This window comes from Aquarana catesbeiana, linkage group LG02 (genome assembly GCF_042186555.1).
Source record: "Aquarana catesbeiana isolate 2022-GZ linkage group LG02, ASM4218655v1, whole genome shotgun sequence".
Lineage (NCBI taxonomy): Eukaryota > Metazoa > Chordata > Amphibia > Anura > Ranidae > Aquarana > Aquarana catesbeiana.
In genome coordinates, this window is record NC_133325.1 from 783345552 (window position 1) to 783370555 (window position 25004).

A 25004-nucleotide genomic window follows, 5' to 3' on the forward strand; every position below is an offset into this window, starting at 1 on the left:
CAAAGACGCTGCGAGGACGACAGCAACCTAACAACAAAGGGCATTGTGCCAACAGCATCTTAGCAACTAATGATGCTATGTAGAGTGATCTAGCAATCAAAGATGCTGTGCTGACAGAGTTCTCCTAGCAACACAGGATACTGTGTGGCCCACAGCATCCTAGCAACCAAAGACACTGTACCAACAGCAAAGCAACTATCAAACAGTGACTAGGGTTGGGGGGGGGGAGAAGGGAAGCATGGCCCTCCTTACTCCAAAATGAGAGTGTTATTTACTGACACTTTACTTAACTCAGAACTGGTGGTTTTCTTTACTTAACTCAGAACTGGTGGTTTTTCCTATTGAAATTGTTGCAGCCATTACTAGACCTATTGGGAAAATGATGCAACCAATGATGTTCTGTTGACAGTGTGCTAGCAACCAGGGACACTGTGTGGTTGACAGCATCCTAGCAACCATTGATGCAGGGCTGCTAGCATCCCATGAATCTTTTGCATGTGTTGAAACTCCATCACCAAAATTGTTGCAAGGCTTTTATGAATTAGCTACAGCCCTTCTAATGAGACCATACCTCCCTCCTAATAAAGTGTTGGAAATGTTTTATTAAATCAAGGCCAATGGGCTGTATTAAGCCACAGAACAAATTATATTCAGGACTGCAAACTGATGGTTCTCTCTAAAAAAAAAAAAATGGCATCTCAGTTTTCTACCCCCTCCGAGAACCTTGTCTACAGAGGTGTTGGTAAAAATCAACCTTTCAGTAACTTTGTCATTCTGTATGAATAATTGGCTTGGTGATAGCCATGGGTAGAAGGTTCTAATAAGAAGATAACTGCTGGGACTCCCATTAGATGTATGAAATAAAACTTCCACTTGCAGCACCCAGGGGGAAGAAGTATCTGTTTTTGGAAGGAGCATTATCATTATTTTATGTTATTTCCTTTGCAAAACATGTCAGTGTTTACAGAGCGACGTGCTCCTTCCTCTGTGACTCCAATCAATCTCCCTTTGTAATTCTCGCAGATTCGCCTTCCCGCTTTGACTTCATTGTTTTCCCTCTCCGCTTAGTTTTACAGAAAAGATAACAATTATTTCTTCGCTCGCTGTACCTCTCTGCCTAAGTAGCAGAAATATTGATGCGGATATGATCTGCACCGCTCGGCCCGGGCTCTGCTTCCTGCGGAATGAAGGAGAAGAGCGCCGGTGATGGAAAGGCACATCAAGATTCGGGTACACTCAACATAAACTATTACAAACCTGAAACGGGCAGGAATTAATTCCAGCAACATCACCGCCCGACAATACCGACTGGTACAGGAGAGAGGGACGTCACAGAGGAAAGTTCAGTGGGGGGAAAAAAAATCATCGGAGATCTGGTCAGAGAGTGATTTATGACTTCCACCGCCGGGGCGATCCGTCAGTGTCTTATCTGTTGCTGGGCAAACACTCACCGTCCGTAATTACAGTAACAAGCTTAGTGCGCAATCACATCCCTACACCGCCAGATGCACGGATCCCGAGTTTATTGTCATTTATTTATACTGACATTGTACAATAAACTCAACTTGTGCTAAGAACACCAGTGTATGACATTGTCAGTGACCTTCACATCAGATCTATCTATCTATCTATCTATCTATCTATCTATCTATCTATCTATCTATCTATCTATCTATCTATCTATCTATCTATCTATCTATCTATCTATCTATCTATCTATCTCTATCTATCTATCTATCTCTCTATCTATCTATCTATCTATCTATCTATCTATCTATCTATCTATCTATCTATCTATCTATCTATCTATCTATCTGTGTGTTACTTTCTCTCTTCCATTTTGGTATACAAAAACAGAATTATGGATTAATCTATAAAGCTACAGAAATGCTCTTTCTTCCTTCCTTCCCTTTCTCTATCCCCCTCCCTATTCTCTCTTCTTCCTTCCTTTTCTCGCTCTCTCTCCCCCTTCTTTATACTTCCCCCCCATTCTACCTCCTTCCTTCCTCCCTTTCTCTCTTTCCCTCCACATCCTCCTTCCTTCCTTCCTTCCTTCCTTCCTTCCTTCCTTCCTTCCTTCCTTCCTTCCTTCCTTCCTTCCTTCCTTCCTTCCTTCCTTCCTTCCTTCCTTCCTTCCTTCCTTTCCCATGTCTGTTCCTTTAATTTCTTCTTTATCTAGGTACTACTCCTCCATTTCCCTTCCCTCCCTCCCTCCCTTGCTTCCTTCCTCCTATCTTCCTTCCTTCTCTTCCCCCCATCCTTCCTCCTTCCTCCCTTTCTCTCTTTCCCTTTCCCTCCCCACTCTCTCGCCTCCCTTCCCTTCTTCCTTCCTTCCCTTTCTCTCTCTACCCCCTTCCATCCTTCCTCCTCCCCTCCCTCCTTCCCTTTCTGTCTTTCCCTCCACATTATCTCTCTCTCTCTCCTTCCTTCCTTCCTTCCTTCCTTCCATTTCTTTGTTATCTAGGTATTACTCCTCCATTTCCCTTCCCCTCCTTCCTTCCTTCTTCTTTCCCTCCCTTTCTCTCTTCCCTGCCCAATTCTCTCCCCTTTCTTCCCTTCTTCCTTCCTTCCTTCCTTCCTTCCTTCCTTCCTTCCTTCCTTCCTTCCTTCCTTCCTTCCTTCCTTCCTTCCTTCCTTCCTTCCTTCCTTCCTTCCTTCCTTCCTTCCTTCCTTCCCTTTCTCTCTCAATCCTTCCTCCCTCCCTTTCTTTCTGTCTTTCCCTTCACATTCTTTCTCCTTCGTCCCTTCCTGCTTTCCTTCCTTCCCTCCCTGTGTCTGTTCCTTTCCACTTTATCTAGGTATTACTCCTCCATAGCTTCCTTCCTTCCCTCCCTCCCCATTTCTGTTCCTTTCATTTCTTCTTTATCTAGGTATTACTCCTCCCTTTCTCTTTCTTTCTTTCTTTCTTTCTTTCTTTCTTTCTTTCTTTCTTTCTTTCTTTCTTTCTTTCTTTCTTTCTTTCTTTCTTTCTTTCTTTCTTTCTTTCTTTCTTTCTTTCTTTCTTTCTTTCTTTCTTTCTTTCTTTCTTTCTTTCTTTCTTTCTCCATCGTCCCTTCCTTCCTTCTTTCCTTCCTTCCCTCCCCATGTCTGTTCCTTTCTTTTCCTTTCCTCTTTATCTAGGTATTACTCCATTCCTTCCTTCCTTCCTTCCTTCCTTCCTTCCTTCCTTCCTTCCTTCCTTCCTTCCTTCCTTCCTTCCTTCCTTCCTTCCTTCCTTCCTTCCTTCCTTCCTTCCTTCCTTCCTTCCTTCCTTCTTTTTCTTCCCCCCCCTCCATCCTTCCTTCCTCCCTTTGTCTCTTTCCCTCTACATTCTCTTCCTTCCTTCCCTTTCTTTTCCTTCCTTCCCGTGTCTCTTCCTTTCCCTTCATTTTCTCTTCCAGGTATTACTCCTCCATTTCTCTTTTCTACCCCCCCCCCCATCCCTGACAACAGAAAGTCTTCCTCTTGTGAAGTAGGTTTCTCGCCAAAATTAAAAGTCTATTGGCCCCAAAGTGTGTCTCTGAATATAAATTACGGGATGTAGAGCACCAATGTTTTCTCCCTACCTATCACTGAGCGGCTCCAGGTTAGGTGATGTTTATGTGCGATCTGGTATTGATCTGCAGTGATATGAATCTGGTGATGAATAGGACTATCCAGGGCCCTATTATTACCGCCATTGCTTTATTCTCGGAGTCCTGCGCTCCCGGCGGAGCTCCCCCCTTCCCTCGCCCCCCAGTCTGTGTCAATATAACAATGTGATACATCATTTACCCGTCTATATAACTGTCTTCTCCATGATACTTTTTTATCCAATTCCACGACCAATACACCCCCCACACAGGAGGATACTCAGTGAGACGTTATCGATGGAGCACAGTGTGGTGTCTAATGAGACCCCATCCATGTACACATCCGCTCCACCGTATATATCTACCTATCTGTGTATAGGCAGAGGAAAGAGAACACACAGGAAGTCACCAGTGCGAGCGAAAATAATGTCCCTCAGGATATGTAATCAGGGTGTGAATTCCAGAACTTGTATCAAAGCTTGGGAAGAGTGCAACCCAGTAATAGATTTCATCTGTCTATTTATATCGATCACCTTTTTATATAATAGTATCTATCTATCTCTATCTATCTATCTATCTATCTATCTATCTATCTATCTATCTATCTATCTATCTATCTATCTATCTATCTATCTATCTATCTCTATCTATCTATCTATCTCTATCTATCTATCTATCTATCTATCTCTACTGATTTACTGTATGTATACTAAAATTTCCCAATCGATCAGTCAATCAATCAGTTTGTCTATATCTATGTTAACCATTCTTTTATTTTCTTCTCTTTTCTTTTTTCTTTACTTCTCCCTTTTCTTTTCTTTTCTTCTCTTTTTTTTTCTTTTCTTTTCTTTTTTTCTTTTCTTTTCTACTCTTTTTTTCTGTTCTTCTCTTTTTTCTTTTTTCCTCATTTTTCTTTTATTCTCTTTTCTTTTTTTCTTTTCTTTTGCTTTCTTTTTTTCTTTTCTTCTCTTTTTTCTTTTCTTCTCTTTTTTTTTTCTTTTCTTCTCTTTTTTTTTTTCTTTTTTCTTATGTTTTTTTCACTCTTATTTTTTCTTGTCTTATCTTTTTTCTTTTCTTTTGCTTTCTTTTCTTTTTTCTTTTCTTCTCTTTTCTTTTTTTTTTCTTTTCTTCTCTTTTTTCTTTACTTTTTTCTTTGCTTTTCTTTTCTTTTCTTCTCTTTTTTTCTTTTCTTTTCTTTTCTTTTGCTTTCTTTTCTTGTTTCTTTTCTTCTCTTTTTTCTTTTCTTCTCTTTACTTTTATTTTTTTCTTCTCTTTTTTCTTTTCTTTTTTTCTTCGCTTTTCTTTTCTTTTTTGTTTTCTTTTCTTCTCTTTTTTCTTTTCTTTTCTTTTCTTTTCTTTTGCTTTCCTTAATTTTTTCTTTTCTTCTCTTTTTTCTTTTCTTTTTTCTTCACTTTTCTTTTTTTTTTCTTCTCTTTTTTTTCTTTTCTTTTGCTTTCTTTTTTCTTTTTTTTTTCTTTTCTTCTCTTTTCTTTTTCCTTCGCTTTTCTTTTTTCTTTTCTTTTCTTCTCTTTTTCCTTTCCTATATTATCAGTTCCATTGATGGATTTTTGCATTATTCCTGGGCTGTCCCATTAATGTCCCGGTTCTCTTCCTCTTGCAGATGTTACATAGAAGACAGGAGCTCTAAGGTGGCATGGTTGAACCGCTCAGGCATCATTTTCGCTGGACAGGACAAATGGTCCCTGGACCCCCGGGTGGAGCTGGACAAGAGAAGCGTGCTGGAGTACAGCCTGCGCATCCAGAAAGTGGACGTCTTTGATGAAGGACCCTACACCTGCTCTGTGCAGACCCAACACCACACCAAGACCACGCAAGTCTATCTGATCGTCCAAGGTAAGGAATACAATGTGATTGGTGGATTGTTGGAAAAAAAAAAAAAAACATCTGTATGTACCAATCATATTTTAGAGATAATGTGCAATGATTGGAAAACTTGTCTGTTTACTTGCTTAACTGAAGAAACCCCTTACTGCTGTTACCGGATGCGTTTCCTGGGCCTTTTGATTGGCTGTCGCAATGATCACATGACCTGTCCTGCCGGTTCCCAATCATAAACAGTGATCCAGGGAGTGTGGGGTGGGGGAGGAGGGCTAAACGAGCGTGCTCCGGGTACAGAACAGCGATGCAGCCTGTACGCGTATACGCTGCAGCACAGTATTCATGAATAAGGAGACATCGGCTGTTTAAACCATGACACCTTAAATTAAAAATACATTTTTTTTTCTTGAAGGGTGAAAAATGTCATTATTAGTATAGAAGGGGTTCTTTACAGTAACAGCAGTAAGACTTTGTACAGTATTTGTAATGGTGGTCAGCTGTTAAGGTTTAACAAAAAATGCAGTCAGATTAGGGATTTGTAGTATCTGTATGGCTGATCGGACTACACATTCTTCACGGGAAGGGTCATCAGATTGTAGAGCGTTCAGCCTTATTAAGTTGTTAAAGTTATGTTTTTGTTTTTTTTTAAAAGGTACAACTGATTAAAATGCATATATTTAACATGTTCTGCCGCATGCTGTTCCAAAAATGCCACATTTTAATGAGGAAAAAAAGAGCCTGTCATTAATATAGAAGGGTGTCTTTACAGTAACTGTAGTAAGGTTATATAATTCATTGTAAAGTTAGTCAAACTGTTATTGTTTAGCTCTAAATGCAGATGAGGGAGTCCGGTTATTGTATGGGTCTTCAGACTTCACATTCTTCACTGTAAGGGTAGTCAGACTCTGTAGAGCTTTTAGTGTTTTGTTACTCACACATTGAAGTTTTTTGTTGAAAAAAGGTACAATTGACTAAAAACTAGATTTTTTGCGTGTTCTGCAGCCTGCTGTTCCAAACATCCCACCTTTGAATGAAGAAAAGAGAACCCAATCATTAATATAGAAAGGATTCTTTACAGTAACTGTAGTAAGGCTATAGAATTCCTTGTAAGGCTACTCAATATAAATGCAGTCAGACTTTTGTTATTGTATGGGCAATCTGATTGTCAGTCAGGATATGGACTTTTGTTTTTTTTTATATTGGTAGTCAGACTGTAAATTCTTCACTGTAGAGGTAGTCAGGTACTGTAATGTAGCAGTGTAGCGTCTGTGGATTCTCTTGAAATAGGATGGTAATTTTTGTATTAACAGATTACAAAGTGGTTTGTGTAGCAATTTTATGTATTATAGTATTATTATTACTATTATTATTATTATTATTATTATTATTATTATTATTATTATTAATAGTAGTAGTAGTATTAATACCAATAATAATAATAATAATAGGAGTAGTAATAATAGGAGTAGTAGCATGTTTAGCATATTACTAGTATGATTATGAATAATTACACTAATATTAATCATAATAATAATTATTAATAATAATAATAATAATAATAATTATTAATTAAGGGGTCCAACACCACACTCAATACTCTCCTCCTTTTGCCCAGTTACCACAGAAGAAGTTGATAAACTCCTCTCCATGGCCCACCTCACTACATGTCCCCTGGACCCTGTCCCCTCTCAATTACTGCGACCACCTTCCCACTCTATCCTCAACTCCCTAACCCACATCTTCAACCTCTCCCTCTCCTCCGGCACCTTTACTTCCCCACTCAAACATGCACTGGTTACCCCCATACTCAAAAAACCCTCACTAGACCCCACCTGTTTGAATAACTTAAGACCTATCTCCCTGCTCCCATTTGCCTCCAAGCTCATCGAACGCCTTGTTCATGACCAAATGAGTCGCTACCTCACGGACAACAACCTTCTCGACCCCCTACAGTCTGGCTTCTGCCTACAACATTCTACTGAAACTGCCCTACTAAAACTCACCAATGACCTAATAACTGCCAAAACCAATGGCCACTACTCCATACTCATACTTTTAGACCTCTCTGCTGCCTTTGACACAGTTGACCACCTGCTGCTCCTCAGCAAATTACACTCCCTTGGCCTCCGTGATTCTGCATTATCCTGGTTCTCCTCCTACCTATCTCAGCGCACTTTCAGTGTCACTTACAACTCCATCTCCTCCGCTCCCCTTCCTCTTTCTGTTGGGGTACCCCAAGGCTCTGTCCTTGGACCTCTCCTTTTCTCACTCTATACCTCTTCCCTGGGCCAGTTGATAACCTCAAATGGCTTCCAATACCATCTCTATGCCGATGACACACAGATCTATCTCTCCACTCCTCAACTCACCCCCACTATCTCCTCACGGATCTCAAACTTGCTGAATGACATATCAGTATGGATGTCACACCACTTCCTCAAACTTAATCTTTCTAAAACTGAGCTTGTTATATTTCCTCCTTCACGGTCCCCCTCCTGTGACTTCACCATTAATATCAACAACACAACCATTGGTCCCTCCACACATGCCAGGGTCCTGGGTGTAATCCTTGACTCTGACCTCTCCTTCAGCCCCCATATCCAATCACTGGCTAAATTCTGCCGCCTTAACCTCCGCAACATCTCCAAAATTCGACCCTTCCTGACTAATGACACCACAAACAACTTATTCACTCCTTGATTATTTCCCGCCTCGACTACTGCAACTCTCTCCTTAATGGCCTACCCTTAACCAGGCTATCCCCCCTTCAGTCTATTATGAATGTTGCTGCTAGACTAATACACATCACTAATCGATCCGTGACTGCTGCTCCTCTCTGCAAATCCCTTCACTGGCTTCCTCTACCCCACCGTATAAAATTCAAAATACTAACCATAACATACAAGGCCATCCACAACATCGCCCCCATCTACATCACCAACCTCATCTGCAGATATCGCCCAAATCGCACCCTCCGCTCCTCCCAGGACCTCCTGCTCTCTAGCTCCCTTGTTACCTCCTCCCATGCTCGCCTTCAGGACTTCTCCAGAGCCTCTCCCATCCTCTGGAACTCCCTGCCCCAGTATGTCCGATCAGCCCCTACCCTGTCCACCTTTAGGAGATCCCTGAAAACTAATTTATTCAGGGAAGCCTATCCCACACCCACCTAACTGTCCCTGAGCCACCCCCATCAAATCATTCTTTGCAGCTATTACCTTTTGTACCACCACCCCCTCCCTTTAGAATGTAAGCTCTATGATCAGGGCCCTCGTGTACCTTTTGTATTGAACTGTACTGTAATTGTGTTGTCCCCCTTATATATTGTAAAGCGCTGCGTAAACTGTTGGCGCTATATAAATCTCGTATAATAATAATAATAATAATAATAATAATTCTAATAACAATAATAATAATAATAATAATAATAAGAAGAAGAAGAAGAAGAAGAAGAAGAGGAGGAGGAGGAGGAGGAGGAGGAGGAGTTTAATAATGATAATAATAATAAAAATAATAGTAGTAGTAGTAGATGTAGTATTAGTAGTAGCATATTAATATCAATAATATTGTTATTATTATTAATAATAAGAAGAAGAAGAAGAGGAAGAGAAAAACGAATAAAAGTAGTGGTGGTAGTAGTAGTAGTAGCAGTATTATTACTATTATTATTATTATTAGTGGTAGTAGTACTAGTAGTAGTAGTAGTAGTGAAATAACAATAATAATAATAATGATAATATAATGATAGTGGTAGTAGAAGTAGCATATTAATATTATTATTATTGTTATTCTTATTAATTAAAGAAGAAGAAGAAGAGGAAAAAGAATAAAATAAATGGTAGTATTAGTAGTAGTATTTCTATTATTATTATTATTGGTAGTAGTAGTAGTAGTGAAATAATAATAATAATAATAATAGTGGTAGTAGTAATAGTAGCATATTATTATTATCATTATTATTATCATTATTATTATTATTATTAATATTAATAATGGGAAAAGAATAAAATAAATGGTAGTAGTAGTAGTAGTAGTAGTAGTAGTAGTAGTAGTAGTAATAGTAATAATAATATGCATACCACTGCTAATTATTATTATTAGTAGTAGTAGTAGTAATAGTAGTAGTAGTAGTAGTCTACTGCTACTACTACTACTATTATTATTATTGTTATTGTTGTTATTAATATTATTATTATTATAATTTCTAAATTCTGAGTAGTAGTAGTAGTAGTAATAGTATGCATACCACTGCTAATTATTATTATTATTATTAGTAGTAGTAGTAGTAGTAGTAGTAGTAGTAGTAGTAGTAGTAGTAGTCTACTGCTACTACTACTACTATTATTATTATTGTTATTGTTGTTATTAATATTATTATTATTATTATAATTTCTAAATTCTGAGTAGTAGTAGTAGCAGTAGTAGTAATAGTAGTAGTCATAGTACTGTTAATACTAGTATTATTATATTAGTATTAATATTAATAGTATTATTATAAAATATTATAATTTTTTTTCCAAAAGTGAAGATTTCCTTTAAGCCTTCAGCAACCGCAGTGAGTTAATGATAGACGTAATTAACAAATACATATTGTTCTTCTTGAGAAGAGACGATTGAACACAGCAGTCATTGCCGCCTCCATCTCCATAGATATGGTGTGTGTTTGCGCGGTGGTTAAACAGCTCGTACATAAAGATCTGTATGACTACAAGGACAAAGCACTGAACGTTCGGCCATGAAATGTACGGCGTGCTTAGATACTGTACAAAAGAGCCATACATTCCTTTTTCTTTTACGGCGTTCCATTATTGTACACAATCTGTGCTTGTTACATAAATAGATCCATACATTGATTGCTTGTACTATAATCTATCATCCCCCCGGAGCTGCTATCTTCTTTCATTATGGCTGTCTGGTGATTGGTTTTACATGTTATACTACAGAAAACTCATTTCATTGATCAATTGAAGAACATCGGTGGATTGGTAACGTTTTTTTTTATTTTTTCGTTATTTATTACATACAGCTGGTACATTTTCCCAGCAATGACAAGAATTAGCGCCTTTATAGCTCTCTGTATGTGCGGTTAAATTTGTTAACTGGCGGCAGTGATACATTGCATCTAGTCATCATAAATAATCTCCACACTGTGTCTAATAAGTGTATTTCCTATGCTCGTTAGCGGCATCCACTGGCCAAAATGTGGTATTTACTGAAATATTGCAATCAGGAAAATACTGCATCATGGCCACTAGATGGAGCTGGCAATCATAGGAAATACACATATGGGGATTATAGCTTTGTTGAAGTCACGGTTGAAGGGAAAGAATAAAACTCAGAACCAAGAGTTAACCGCCGACAAGTAAATGGCGTAGACACCAGCCAATAGAAGGGGAGGGTGGTATTTTTAATTTACATGCTGTAAACTTTCCAGTATAACACAAGCTTTGGGGGTAAAAGGGGAAGGATGCTACTCCTGGGGTGCCTTGGTGAAATTTACTTTACATTAGAGGTCCCCCATCACATCACAGATCCCCCCATCACATTAAAGGTTCCCCATTACATCAGAGGTTCCCTTTCACATACAAGGTTCTCCCTTCACATCAGAGGTCCCCCCATCACATCAGAGGTCCCCCAATCACATCAGAGGCCTCCCATGACATCAGCACCCCTCCTCCCCATCATATCAGAGGTCCTCCCGTCACGTCAGGGGTCCCCCCCATCACATCAAAGGTCCTCCCATCAGATCAGAAGTTCTTCTTCACATCAAAGGTCCTCCCAACATGTCAGAGGTTCTTCTTCACATCAGAGGTTCCCCAATCACATCAGAGGCCTCCCCTTCACATCAGAGGTTCCCCTTCACATCAGAGGTCCCATTACTTCAGCGATTCCTCTATCACATCAGAGGAACCCGCATCGTATCAGTGGTCCTTAACATCACAACAAAGGTCCCCCCATCACATTCGAGGCTCCCCTCCACATCAGAGGTCCTCCCATCACATTTAGAGGCCCCCCATCACATCAGATTTCCTCCTTCATGGTCCTCCCATCACATCAGAGCCCCCATCACATCAGAGGTCCCCCATCACATCAGAGCCCCACCCCCTATCACATAAGAGGTCCCTCATCACATCAGAAGCCCCCCTTCGCATCAGAGGCCCCCCATCACATTAGAGGGACCCCATCATAATAAAGATTCTTCATCACATCAGAGGAACCCCTCACAGGCCCCCAATATCACATTAGAGGTTCTTCTTCAAATCAGAGGTTCCCCTTCACATCAGAGGCCTCCCCTTCACATCAGAGGTTCCCCTTCACATCAGAGGTCCCATCACATCAGTGATTACCCTATCACATCAGAGGAACCCCCATCGTATCAGAGGTCCTTAACTTCACAACAAAGGTCCCCCATCACATTCGAGGCTCCCCTTCACATCAGAGGTCCTCCCATCACATTTAGAGGCCCCCCATCACTACAGATTTCCTCCTTCACATCAAAGGTCCTCCCATCACGTCAGAGGTCCCCCATCACATCTGGGGTTCTCCCATCACATCAGAGGTCCCCCCTATCACATCAGAGCCCCCCATCACATCAGAGGTAACCCATCACATCAGAGCCCCACCCCCTATTACATCAGAGGTCCCCCATCACATCAGAGGCCCCCCTTCACATCAGAGGCCCCCATCACATTAGAGGGACCCCCATCATAATATAGGTTCTCCATCACATCAGAGGAACCCCTCACAGGCCCCCACTATAACATCAGAGGTCTCTCTGTACATCAGGGGTTCCCCTTCACATCAGAGCCCTCCCCTTCACATCAGAGGTCCCATCACATCAGAGATCCCCCCATCACATCAGAGGAACCCCCATCATATCAGAGATCCTCAACATCACAACAGATGCCCCCCTTCATATCAAAGGTCCCCACCATCACATTTAGAGGCCTCCCATCACATCAGATTTCCTCCTTCACATCAAAGGTCCTCTCATCTTATCGGAGGTCCCCCATCACATCTGAGGTTCTCCCATCACATCAGAGGTCCCCCCTATCACATCAGAGCCCCCCATCACATCAGAGGTCCCCCCTATCACATCAGTGGCCCCCCATCACATCAGAGGTCCTCTTTCACATCAGATTCCCTCCATCACCGAGTCTCCTCATCCCATTCCGTGCTCGAAGTTGAGAACTATAGCTGTATAGTATAACAATGATGCACAGATATTTACAAAACTTTGGGATATAGCCCTTTAAGGAGTACATGTATATATTAGAATGAGGAAAGGAAGCGTGCTGGCGCTTGTAGTTCAGCAACTGGAGAGATGCAGAATCCTAATTTCTGTATATGTGAGTCATTGAATATTCCGAGTTTTAAAGTCCACCAATCAGATGACATGAAATTTTTATTTTTTTTTTTTAATATATTTCATAATAAATCCCCAGAGGTACGTTTTCTGCATGTTCTTAGATACATCAAATAGGAGCGAGGAACTAATCTCATATACATTGTAATCTGCTGATTCGGGATTAATAATTAATGGGCACAAAGAGAACGGAAAGACTTCTGGATGAAAAACTTTCTGACCAGCCCCGGCTCTTACCATTGTATTTAGAATAATTGTGCAACCACGCCGAAAGAAAAGTCCTCTGTACCCGGAGTCATACCTTAATGGAATATAAATCTACTATGATTATGGCTGAGCCGCTAAAATAATCTCAGAGGAATCCATTAAATTCCCGCTCCCTGACCCCCCCCCCCCCACTTCTGTTACTTTGCGGCTTTAATTATTAAAATAATAATTTTTTGATCATCATTAGTTTACATTGGTCAATTAATTTATCACCGCACTACATACAGAATACAGAATACTTTATTAATTCCAAAGGGGAATTGTTACATTGTAGAAATTCTTTGCAGTAAATTCCAATCGTTGCCTGCATTGCAGCTGAAATTTCTAATCAGGCTGACATAAAGCAGACTCCAAAAGAGGGGAGAGTTGTAATACCAATGGATGAGCCTTTTGTAGGCACTTCCTGTTATAGGGTGACTACTCTCTGTCGCTTTCTCTCAATTGTGCTCCTGCTTTGTCACCCTGCTACACAGGCTCCCTACAAGGGCCATTTCTTTTTTTCTTTTTTTTTTTAATATTGTAATTTTTTATTATTTTCCAAGAAATTACAAAGTAATGTAAGCAAATAGAAAATAAAATACAATATAATAAAATTCTGAAGAAGAAGCTATAACAAGTAATCTGATGGTACAAGTACCGACATGTGTTCCTTTTAATGTTTCAAAAGGTTCGGGTACCAAAAAAATATTGGATTTTGGAGATATTACTACCCTGTTTCCCCGAAAATAAGACCTAGCATGATTGTTGGTGATGGCTGCAATATAAGCCCTACCCCCCAAATAAGCCCTAGTTAAAGTCCTTGTAGGGCTTATTTTCAGGGAAACAGGGTAGGGCTTATTTGGGGCGTAGGGCTTGTATTGCAGCCATCACTGACAATCACGCTAGGTCTTATTTTAGGGGAAACAGGGTATGTTAAGTCTCGAAGCATGGAAGAATAATGTACTAAGGTAATGTACCATAGTATTAAGATTCAGTGGTGGCTGGTGCTACATTTTGGGGGGGCGGCAAACAAACCACACCCCTCCCTCCCGGTTGGTCCCCCCACCCCCCTCCTTACTTGTCCATCCGCCAGCCCCGCACTTACCCCACCTATGGCGCGGGCAGCTTCGGATCCTTCCTGCGTCTCCTCCTTGGCGGCCAATACGGTCGCTTCTTCTCTGGTCTCAGGACCAGCAGGTCTCAGGACGGCCTCTAGGAGGAGAGTCAGGAAGACAATAGCGTATTTTAATTTGCTATTGTCACACAAGTGGGTGGGCTTGGGACGCAGTGCTCCGGCTCTAATCATATGCTTTGATATCAGACGCTTGGAAGTGTGAAGGGGTCATGGCCAGACACCGGGGAGGCATGAAAGGAGTGTGGCGTTGTGTTGGTGCAGTGGTGGTCCTCAGGCTCCTGATCCTATTGCTAGTAGTAATTAAATTCATTAATTTTTTCTTTGTGTGAATTCAGTGTTATTAAAAAGAAAAAACTCCATTGGAATCCATGCGTTTGGCGCCCTGCATGTAGATTAGGGGCTTGGACACATGGATTAGGGGGGGCGGCGCCCCTGCGCCCCCTTATGGATGGGCCGCCACTGTTAAGATTGCTTTAGTAAGGCATTTATAGCAGGATGCTCGTAAGAGACAAATGAAAAATGTCATCAAATAAGCGAGAAAAAAACAAAACAAAACAAAAAAAAAAAAGAGGTATATTTTTTTTTAGGAAGGCCATTTCAACACATATTGCTCAGGCACTGTTGTTGCCATCACAAAACCCACCCTGAGAACTACCATGCAGCTTTCCCTATTGTAGTGTAAAACTCTATTACGTAACTTACGTTCCTGTCTGGGTGTGGCAGCAAGTGATACAGACATTATTTAAAAGTCAAAATTGCAGTAACAGATGTGTGTTTCTGGTTAGACACTAGGTGGCGCCCACTGTGTGTGTAAAGCATGTCACTAAACCCGCATCATAATCCTATACCACCCTCCACAAAATATTACTCAGCCGAACGGGCAGCTTGGAATACATATCGAGAATCCCAGTCATACCAGGAGCTAATACAACATAGCAAGTGAGATGTCCCGTGAAACGGGGATTCAGATGCAACTGAACTTCGTGATCAGTGCCGATCCTGACCTCCCTGGGGCCCTAAGCAAAATTCTGCTAAGGGGCCCTCTACCTGACCCGTGATGCCGTGAGCTATGTAAACCATTTGCCATTGCCACACAGTCACACCTGACAGAGTCTCCCCCTACATCAGGGTCCCCAGAGAGTCTCCCCCTACATTAGGGTCCCCAGAGAGCCTCCCCTTACATCAGGGTCCCCAGAAAGTCTCCCCCTACATTAGGGTCCCCAGAGAGCCTCCCCCTTACATCAGGGTCCCCAGAGAGCCTCCCCTTACATCAGGGTCCCCAGAGAGCCTCCCCTTACATCAGGGTCCCCAGGAAGTCTCCCCCTACATTAGGGTCCCCAGAGAGCCTCCCCTTACATCAGGGTCCCCAGAGAGCCTCCCCCTTACATCAGGGTCCCCAGAGAGCCTCCCCTTACATCAGGTTACTGTAAGTACTTACATGACATGGACGGAGAGGGTAGTTTTGGTGGTCCCACTCCCTCTTCTTTCTTTATGTTTTGGACTCCCCCCCCCCCCCCCTTTTTTTTTTTCCTTTTTTTTCTCTCCTTTTCCCCTTCTCCTCCTACCCTTAATAGCGTAGCAGTTATGGAAGGAGATGGTGGGATTCGAGACAAAATGTGTTGACTGGGTTTTGCTCCCACACCCTTCCAGATCTATCAAGTGACCTAATCAATGGTGCTCCTATTTACCTTGTTCTTATAAGCTAGGTATTTCATGGTTATTCTCTACGACAAATTCACATTAGTAGAATATTATTGAGAATAGCTAATCACGTGTTCCAGGCGCAGGGATGACTCCGTCTGATCTTAATAACTATATAGGCTTAAGGTGGAGTTGTTACTTTGTTTTGTTCTGTATTTGCATGTATTGGCTTACATGCAGTGATGTTTGTGGAATCATTTACTGTAATTTTGCGTGAAAACCTTTAATAAAATCTTTATGGAAAAAAAAAATCATAAAAAACTCTCAATAAATGGTATATTCCATGCTGTTCATAATCACTCAGTCACTATGAGATTCCTTTTCTGCATTCTGAAAAGAAAAAAAAAAAACCTGGTTGATCGTGCTGCTCTCTAGCTCCTCCTTCTGTTCATGTCCCCAATTCAGCTATGGGATTCTGCAGAGCAGTGGTGGCAGCTCTGCACATGCTCAGTTTTCAGTGAGTTTCTGTGCTGAGCATTTCCTTCCTATCACATCTGAGCAGCCCCATGTGACTACAGTGGAACCTTGGTTAACGAGTAACGCGGTTACGTTTTGAAAGAAGAGCAACTTTTTTTTTTTTTTAATCCTAACTCAGTTTGCGAGTGTTGTCTCACAAAAAAAACGAGCAGAATTCAAGCCAATGGGGTGCGCAATACCATATTTGGCCAGAGGTGCGGGGGGCGCCGGTGACACTCGGAACGGTTCGGAGCCGTTCGGAAATACTCGGAATCACTCGTAAATACTTAGAAACACTCGGAAATACTCCGTTCCCAAGTGTTTCCGAGCCTTTCCGAGGGTTTCCGAGTTCAGCCAAGCTGTCCCTGAGTATTTCCGAGGCTCTCCAGCGTCCCCCCTACCTCTGGCCATATGCGGTATTGCATGCAATAGAAGTCAATGCGGAACTAATTATCTTCGTTTCCATTGACTTCTACGGGGAAACTCGCTTTGAAATGCGAGTGCTTTGGATTACAAGCATTCTCCTGGAACGGATTATGCTCGTAATCCAAGGTTCCACTGTATAGAGTCACACACGTGGGCGTATACACAGTTGTAAATGACAGACCACTCCCTCCCTCCTCCTCCTCCTCCATGCCCACTAAACACAATGGGGGATGGGATATTACATGTAGATTAATGGAAGCTTTACCTCCCTCTTATTCTAAGTTAATGGCTGGAGGGGCGTGACACAGCCTGTGACTGACCCACCATGTCATTGCCAAAAAAAAATAAAGATTTGATTTCAAATATATATTTTTTTGACAATTTAAAGCAGTTTATTGATAATGATTATTTATTTTTACCCCGTATTCCAAAGGCTGTTTTTTGTGCTCCTGCTTTGTCACCCTGCTACACAGGCTCCCTACAAGGGCCATTTCTTTTTTTCTTTTTTTTTTTAATATTGTAATTTTTTATTATTTTCCAAGAAATTACAAAGTAATGTAAGCAAATAGAAAATAAAATACAATATAATAAAATTCCAAAGAAGAAGCTATAACAAGTAATCTGATGGTACAAGTACCGACATGTGTTCCTTTTAATGTTTCAAAAGGTTCGGGTACCAAAAAAATATTGGATTTTGGAGATATTACTACCCTGTTTCCCCGAAAATAAGACCTAGCATGATTGTTGGTGATGGCTGCAATATAAGCCCTACCCCCCAAATAAGCCCTAGTTAAAGTCCTTGTAGGGCTTATTTTCAGGGAAACAGGGTAGGGCTTATTTGGGGCGTAGGGCTTGTATTGCAGCCATCACTGACAATCACGCTAGGTCTTATTTTAGGGGAAACAGGGTATGTTAAGTCTCGAAGCATGGAAGAATAATGTACTAAGGTAATGTACCATAGTATTAAGATTCAGTGGTGGCTGGTGCTACATTTTGGGGGGGCGGCAAACAAACCACACCCCTCCCTCCCAGTTGGTCCCCCCACCCCCCTCCTTACTTGTCCATCCGCCAGCCCCGCACTTACCCCACCTATGGCGCGGGCAGCTTCGGATCCTTCCTGCGTCTCCTCCTTGGCGGCCAATACGGTCGCTTCTTCTCTGGTCTCAGGACCAGCAGGTCTCAGGACGGCCTCTAGGAGGAGAGTCAGGAAGACAATAGCGTATTTTAATTTGCTATTGTCACACAAGTGGGTGGGCTTGGGACGCAGTGCTCCGGCTCTAATCATATGCTTTGATATCAGACGCTTGGAGGTGTGAAGGGGTCATGGCCAGACACCGGGGAGGCATGAAAGGAGTGTGGCGTTGTGTTGGTGCAGTGGTGGTCCTCAGGCTCCTGATCCTATTGCTAGTAGTAATTAAATTCATTAATTTTTTTCTTTGTGTGAATTCAGTGTTATTAAAAAGAAAAAACTCCATTGGAATCCATGCGTTTGGCGCCCTGCATGTAGATTAGGGGCTTGGACACATGGATTAGGGGGGGCGGCGCCCCTGCGCCCCCTTATGGATGGGCCGCCACTGTTAAGATTGCTTTAGTAAGGCATTTATAGCAGGATGCTCGTAAGAGACAAATGAAAAATGTCATCAAATAAGCGAGAAAAAAACAAAACAAAACAAAAAAAAAAAGAGGTATATTTTTTTTAGGAAGGCCATTTCAACACATATTGCTCAGGCACTGTTGTTGCCATCACAAAACCCACCCTGAGAACTACCATGCAGCTTTCCCTATTGTAGTGTAAAACTCTATTACGTAACTTACGTTCCTGTCTGGGTGTGGCAGCAAGTGATACAGACATTATTTAAAAGTCAAAATTGCAGTAACAGATGTGTGTTTCTGGTTAGACACTAGGTGGCGCCCACTGTGTGTGTAAAGCATGTCACTAAACCCGCATCATAATCCTATACCACCCTCCACAAAATATTACTCAGCCGAACGGGCAGCTTGGAATACATATCGAGAATCCCAGTCATACCAGGAGCTAATACAACATAGCAAGTGAGATGTCCCGTGAAACGGGGATTCAGATGCAACTGAACTTCGTGATCAGTGCCGATCCTGACCTCCCTGGGGCCCTAAGCAAAATTCTGCTAAGGGGCCCTCTACCTGACCCGTGATGCCGTGAGCTATGTAAACCATTTGCCATTGCCACACAGTCACACCTGACAGAGTCTCCCCCTACATCAGGGTCCCCAGAGAGTCTCCCCCTACATTAGGGTTCCCAGAGAGCCTCCCCTTACATCAGGGTCCCCAGAAAGTCTCCCCCTACATTAGGGTCCCCAGAGAGCCTCCCCCTTACATCAGGGTCCCCAGAGAGCCTCCCCTTACATCAGGGTCCCCAGAGAGCCTCCCCTTACATCAGGGTCCCCAGGAAGTCTCCCCCTACATTAGGGTCCCCAGAGAGCCTCCCCTTACATCAGGGTCCCCAGAGAGCCTCCCCTTACATCAGGGTTCCCTAGGGAGTCTCCCCCTACATTAGGGTCCCCAGAGAGCCTCCCCTTACATCAGGGTCCCCAGAGAGCCTCCCCTTACATCAGGGTCCCCAGGGAGTCTCCCCCTACTTTAGGGTCCCCAGAGAGCCTCCCCTTACATCAGGGTCCCCAGGGAGTCTCCCCCTACATTAGGGTCCCCAGAGAGCCTCCCCTTACATCAGGGTCCCCAGAGAGCCTCCCCTTACATCAGGGTCCCCAGAGAGCCTCCCCTTACATCAGGGTCCCCAGAGAGCCTCCCCCTTACATCAGGGTCCCCAGAGAGCCTCCCCTTACATCAGGTTACTGTAAGTACTTACATGACATGGACGGAGAGGGTAGTTTTGGTGGTCCCACTCCCTCTTCTTTCTTTATGTTTTGGACTCCCCCCCCCCCCCCCCTTTTTTTTTTTCCTTTTTTTTTTCTCCTTTTCCCCTTCTCCTCCTACCCTTAATAGCGTAGCAGTTATGGAAGGAGATGGTGGGATTCGAGACAAAATGTGTTGACTGGGTTTTGCTCCCACACCCTTCCAGATCTATCAAGTGACCTAATCAATGGTGCTCCTATTTACCTTGTTCTTATAAGCTAGGTATTTCATGGTTATTCTCTACGACAAATTCACATTAGTAGAATATTATTGAGAATAGCTAATCACGTGTTCCAGGCGCAGGGATGACTCCGTCTGATCTTAATAACTATATAGGCTTAAGGTGGAGTTGTTACTTTGTTTTGTTCTGTATTTGCATGTATTGGCTTACATGCAGTGATGTTTGTGGAATCATTTACTGTAATTTTGCGTGAAAACCTTTAATAAAATCTTTATGGAAAAAAAAAATCATAAAAAAACTCTCAATAAATGGTATATTCCATGCTGTTCATAATCACTCAGTCACTATGAGATTCCTTTTCTGCATTCTGAAAAGAAAAAAAAAAAACCTGGTTGATCGTGCTGCTCTCTAGCTCCTCCTTCTGTTCATGTCCCCAATTCAGCTATGGGATTCTGCAGAGCAGTGGTGGCAGCTCTGCACATGCTCAGTTTTCAGTGAGTTTCTGTGCTGAGCATTTCCTTCCTATCACATCTGAGCAGCCCCATGTGACTACAGTGGAACCTTGGTTAACGAGTAACGCGGTTACGTTTTGAAAGAAGAGCAACTTTTTTTTTTTTTTAATCCTAACTCAGTTTGCGAGTGTTGTCTCACAAAAAAAACGAGCAGAATTCAAGCCAATGGGGTGCGCAATACCATATTTGGCCAGAGGTGCGGGGGGCGCCGGTGACACTCGGAACGGTTCGAAGCCGTTCGGAAATACTCGGAATCACTCGTAAATACTTAGAAACACTCGGAAATACTCCGTTCCCAAGTGTTTCCGAGCCTTTCCGAGGGTTTCCGAGTTCAGCCAAGCTGTCCCTGAGTATTTCCGAGGCTCTCCAGCGTCCCCCCTACCTCTGGCCATATGCGGTATTGCATGCAATAGAAGTCAATGCGGAACTAATTATCTTCGTTTCCATTGACTTCTACGGGGAAACTCGCTTTGAAATGCGAGTGCTTTGGATTACAAGCATTCTCCTGGAACGGATTATGCTCGTAATCCAAGGTTCCACTGTATAGAGTCACACACGTGGGCGTATACACAGTTGTAAATGACAGACCACTCCCTCCCTCCTCCTCCTCCTCCATGCCCACTAAACACAATGGGGGATGGGATATTACATGTAGATTAATGGAAGCTTTACCTCCCTCTTATTCTAAGTTAATGGCTGGAGGGGCGTGACACAGCCTGTGACTGACCCACCATGTCATTGCCAAAAAAAAATAAAGATTTGATTTCAAATATATATTTTTTTGACAATTTAAAGCAGTTTATTGATAATGATTATTTATTTTTACCCCGTATTCCAAAGGCTGTTTTTTGTGCTCCTGCTTTGTCACCCTGCTACACAGGCTCCCTACAAGGGCCATTTCTTTTTTTCTTTTTTTTTTTAATATTGTAATTTTTTATTATTTTCCAAGAAATTACAAAGTAATGTAAGCAAATAGAAAATAAAATACAATATAATAAAATTCCAAAGAAGAAGCTATAACAAGTAATCTGATGGTACAAGTACCGACATGTGTTCCTTTTAATGTTTCAAAAGGTTCGGGTACCAAAAAAATATTGGATTTTGGAGATATTACTACCCTGTTTCCCCGAAAATAAGACCTAGCATGATTGTTGGTGATGGCTGCAATATAAGCCCTACCCCCCAAATAAGCCCTAGTTAAAGTCCTTGTAGGGCTTATTTTCAGGGAAACAGGGTAGGGCTTATTTGGGGCGTAGGGCTTGTATTGCAGCCATCACTGACAATCACGCTAGGTCTTATTTTAGGGGAAACAGGGTATGTTAAGTCTCGAAGCATGGAAGAATAATGTACTAAGGTAATGTACCATAGTATTAAGATTCAGTGGTGGCTGGTGCTACATTTTGGGGGGGCGGCAAACAAACCACACCCCTCCCTCCCAGTTGGTCCCCCCACCCCCCTCCTTACTTGTCCATCCGCCAGCCCCGCACTTACCCCACCTATGGCGCGGGCAGCTTCGGATCCTTCCTGCGTCTCCTCCTTGGCGGCCAATACGGTCGCTTCTTCTCTGGTCTCAGGACCAGCAGGTCTCAGGACGGCCTCTAGGAGGAGAGTCAGGAAGACAATAGCGTATTTTAATTTGCTATTGTCACACAAGTGGGTGGGCTTGGGACGCAGTGCTCCGGCTCTAATCATATGCTTTGATATCAGACGCTTGGAGGTGTGAAGGGGTCATGGCCAGACACCGGGGAGGCATGAAAGGAGTGTGGCGTTGTGTTGGTGCAGTGGTGGTCCTCAGGCTCCTGATCCTATTGCTAGTAGTAATTAAATTCATTAATTTTTTTCTTTGTGTGAATTCAGTGTTATTAAAAAGAAAAAACTCCATTGGAATCCATGCGTTTGGCGCCCTGCATGTAGATTAGGGGCTTGGACACATGGATTAGGGGGGGCGGCGCCCCTGCGCCCCCTTATGGATGGGCCGCCACTGTTAAGATTGCTTTAGTAAGGCATTTATAGCAGGATGCTCGTAAGAGACAAATGAAAAATGTCATCAAATAAGCGAGAAAAAAACAAAACAAAACAAAAAAAAAAAGAGGTATATTTTTTTTAGGAAGGCCATTTCAACACATATTGCTCAGGCACTGTTGTTGCCATCACAAAACCCACCCTGAGAACTACCATGCAGCTTTCCCTATTGTAGTGTAAAACTCTATTACGTAACTTACGTTCCTGTCTGGGTGTGGCAGCAAGTGATACAGACATTATTTAAAAGTCAAAATTGCAGTAACAGATGTGTGTTTCTGGTTAGACACTAGGTGGCGCCCACTGTGTGTGTAAAGCATGTCACTAAACCCGCATCATAATCCTATACCACCCTCCACAAAATATTACTCAGCCGAACGGGCAGCTTGGAATACATATCGAGAATCCCAGTCATACCAGGAGCTAATACAACATAGCAAGTGAGATGTCCCGTGAAACGGGGATTCAGATGCAACTGAACTTCGTGATCAGTGCCGATCCTGACCTCCCTGGGGCCCTAAGCAAAATTCTGCTAAGGGGCCCTCTACCTGACCCGTGATGCCGTGAGCTATGTAAACCATTTGCCATTGCCACACAGTCACACCTGACAGAGTCTCCCCCTACATCAGGGTCCCCAGAGAGTCTCCCCCTACATTAGGGTCCCCAGAGAGCCTCCCCTTACATCAGGGTCCCCAGAAAGTCTCCCCCTACATTAGGGTCCCCAGAGAGCCTCCCCCTTACATCAGGGTCCCCAGAGAGCCTCCCCTTACATCAGGGTCCCCAGAGAGCCTCCCCTTACATCAGGGTCCCCAGGAAGTCTCCCCCTACATTAGGGTCCCCAGAGAGCCTCCCCTTACATCAGGGTCCCCAGAGAGCCTCCCCTTACATCAGGGTTCCCTAGGGAGTCTCCCCCTACATTAGGGTCCCCAGAGAGCCTCCCCTTACATCAGGGTCCCCAGAGAGCCTCCCCTTACATCAGGGTCCCCAGGGAGTCTCCCCCTACTTTAGGGTCCCCAGAGAGCCTCCCCTTACATCAGGGTCCCCAGGGAGTCTCCCCCTACATTAGGGTCCCCAGAGAGCCTCCCCTTACATCAGGGTCCCCAGAGAGCCTCCCCTTACATCAGGGTCCCCAGAGAGCCTCCCCTTACATCAGGGTCCCCAGAGAGCCTCCCCCTTACATCAGGGTCCCCAGAGAGCCTCCCCTTACATCAGGTTACTGTAAGTACTTACATGACATGGACGGAGAGGGTAGTTTTGGTGGTCCCACTCCCTCTTCTTTCTTTATGTTTTGGACTCCCCCCCCCCCCCCCCTTTTTTTTTTTCCTTTTTTTTTTCTCCTTTTCCCCTTCTCCTCCTACCCTTAATAGCGTAGCAGTTATGGAAGGAGATGGTGGGATTCGAGACAAAATGTGTTGACTGGGTTTTGCTCCCACACCCTTCCAGATCTATCAAGTGACCTAATCAATGGTGCTCCTATTTACCTTGTTCTTATAAGCTAGGTATTTCATGGTTATTCTCTACGACAAATTCACATTAGTAGAATATTATTGAGAATAGCTAATCACGTGTTCCAGGCGCAGGGATGACTCCGTCTGATCTTAATAACTATATAGGCTTAAGGTGGAGTTGTTACTTTGTTTTGTTCTGTATTTGCATGTATTGGCTTACATGCAGTGATGTTTGTGGAATCATTTACTGTAATTTTGCGTGAAAACCTTTAATAAAATCTTTATGGAAAAAAAAAATCATAAAAAAACTCTCAATAAATGGTATATTCCATGCTGTTCATAATCACTCAGTCACTATGAGATTCCTTTTCTGCATTCTGAAAAGAAAAAAAAAAAACCTGGTTGATCGTGCTGCTCTCTAGCTCCTCCTTCTGTTCATGTCCCCAATTCAGCTATGGGATTCTGCAGAGCAGTGGTGGCAGCTCTGCACATGCTCAGTTTTCAGTGAGTTTCTGTGCTGAGCATTTCCTTCCTATCACATCTGAGCAGCCCCATGTGACTACAGTGGAACCTTGGTTAACGAGTAACGCGGTTACGTTTTGAAAGAAGAGCAACTTTTTTTTTTTTTTAATCCTAACTCAGTTTGCGAGTGTTGTCTCACAAAAAAAACGAGCAGAATTCAAGCCAATGGGGTGCGCAATACCATATTTGGCCAGAGGTGCGGGGGGCGCCGGTGACACTCGGAACGGTTCGAAGCCGTTCGGAAATACTCGGAATCACTCGTAAATACTTAGAAACACTCGGAAATACTCCGTTCCCAAGTGTTTCCGAGCCTTTCCGAGGGTTTCCGAGTTCAGCCAAGCTGTCCCTGAGTATTTCCGAGGCTCTCCAGCGTCCCCCCTACCTCTGGCCATATGCGGTATTGCATGCAATAGAAGTCAATGCGGAACTAATTATCTTCGTTTCCATTGACTTCTACGGGGAAACTCGCTTTGAAATGCGAGTGCTTTGGATTACAAGCATTCTCCTGGAACGGATTATGCTCGTAATCCAAGGTTCCACTGTATAGAGTCACACACGTGGGCGTATACACAGTTGTAAATGACAGACCACTCCCTCCCTCCTCCTCCTCCTCCATGCCCACTAAACACAATGGGGGATGGGATATTACATGTAGATTAATGGAAGCTTTACCTCCCTCTTATTCTAAGTTAATGGCTGGAGGGGCGTGACACAGC

At 43.0% G+C, this 25004-nt stretch overlaps 1 protein-coding gene across 1 annotated transcript in view; it reads left to right on the forward strand.

The window, feature by feature from the left end:
• The window catches only part of LSAMP (limbic system associated membrane protein), a 526302-nt gene that overhangs the window by 18349 nt on the left and 482949 nt on the right, over positions 1-25004 (forward strand). The window contains exon 2 of the mRNA XM_073614515.1: positions 5104-5405. Within this exon, the coding sequence (XP_073470616.1) occupies positions 5104-5405 (302 nt within the window). The remainder of the gene's footprint in view (positions 1-5103; positions 5406-25004) is intronic.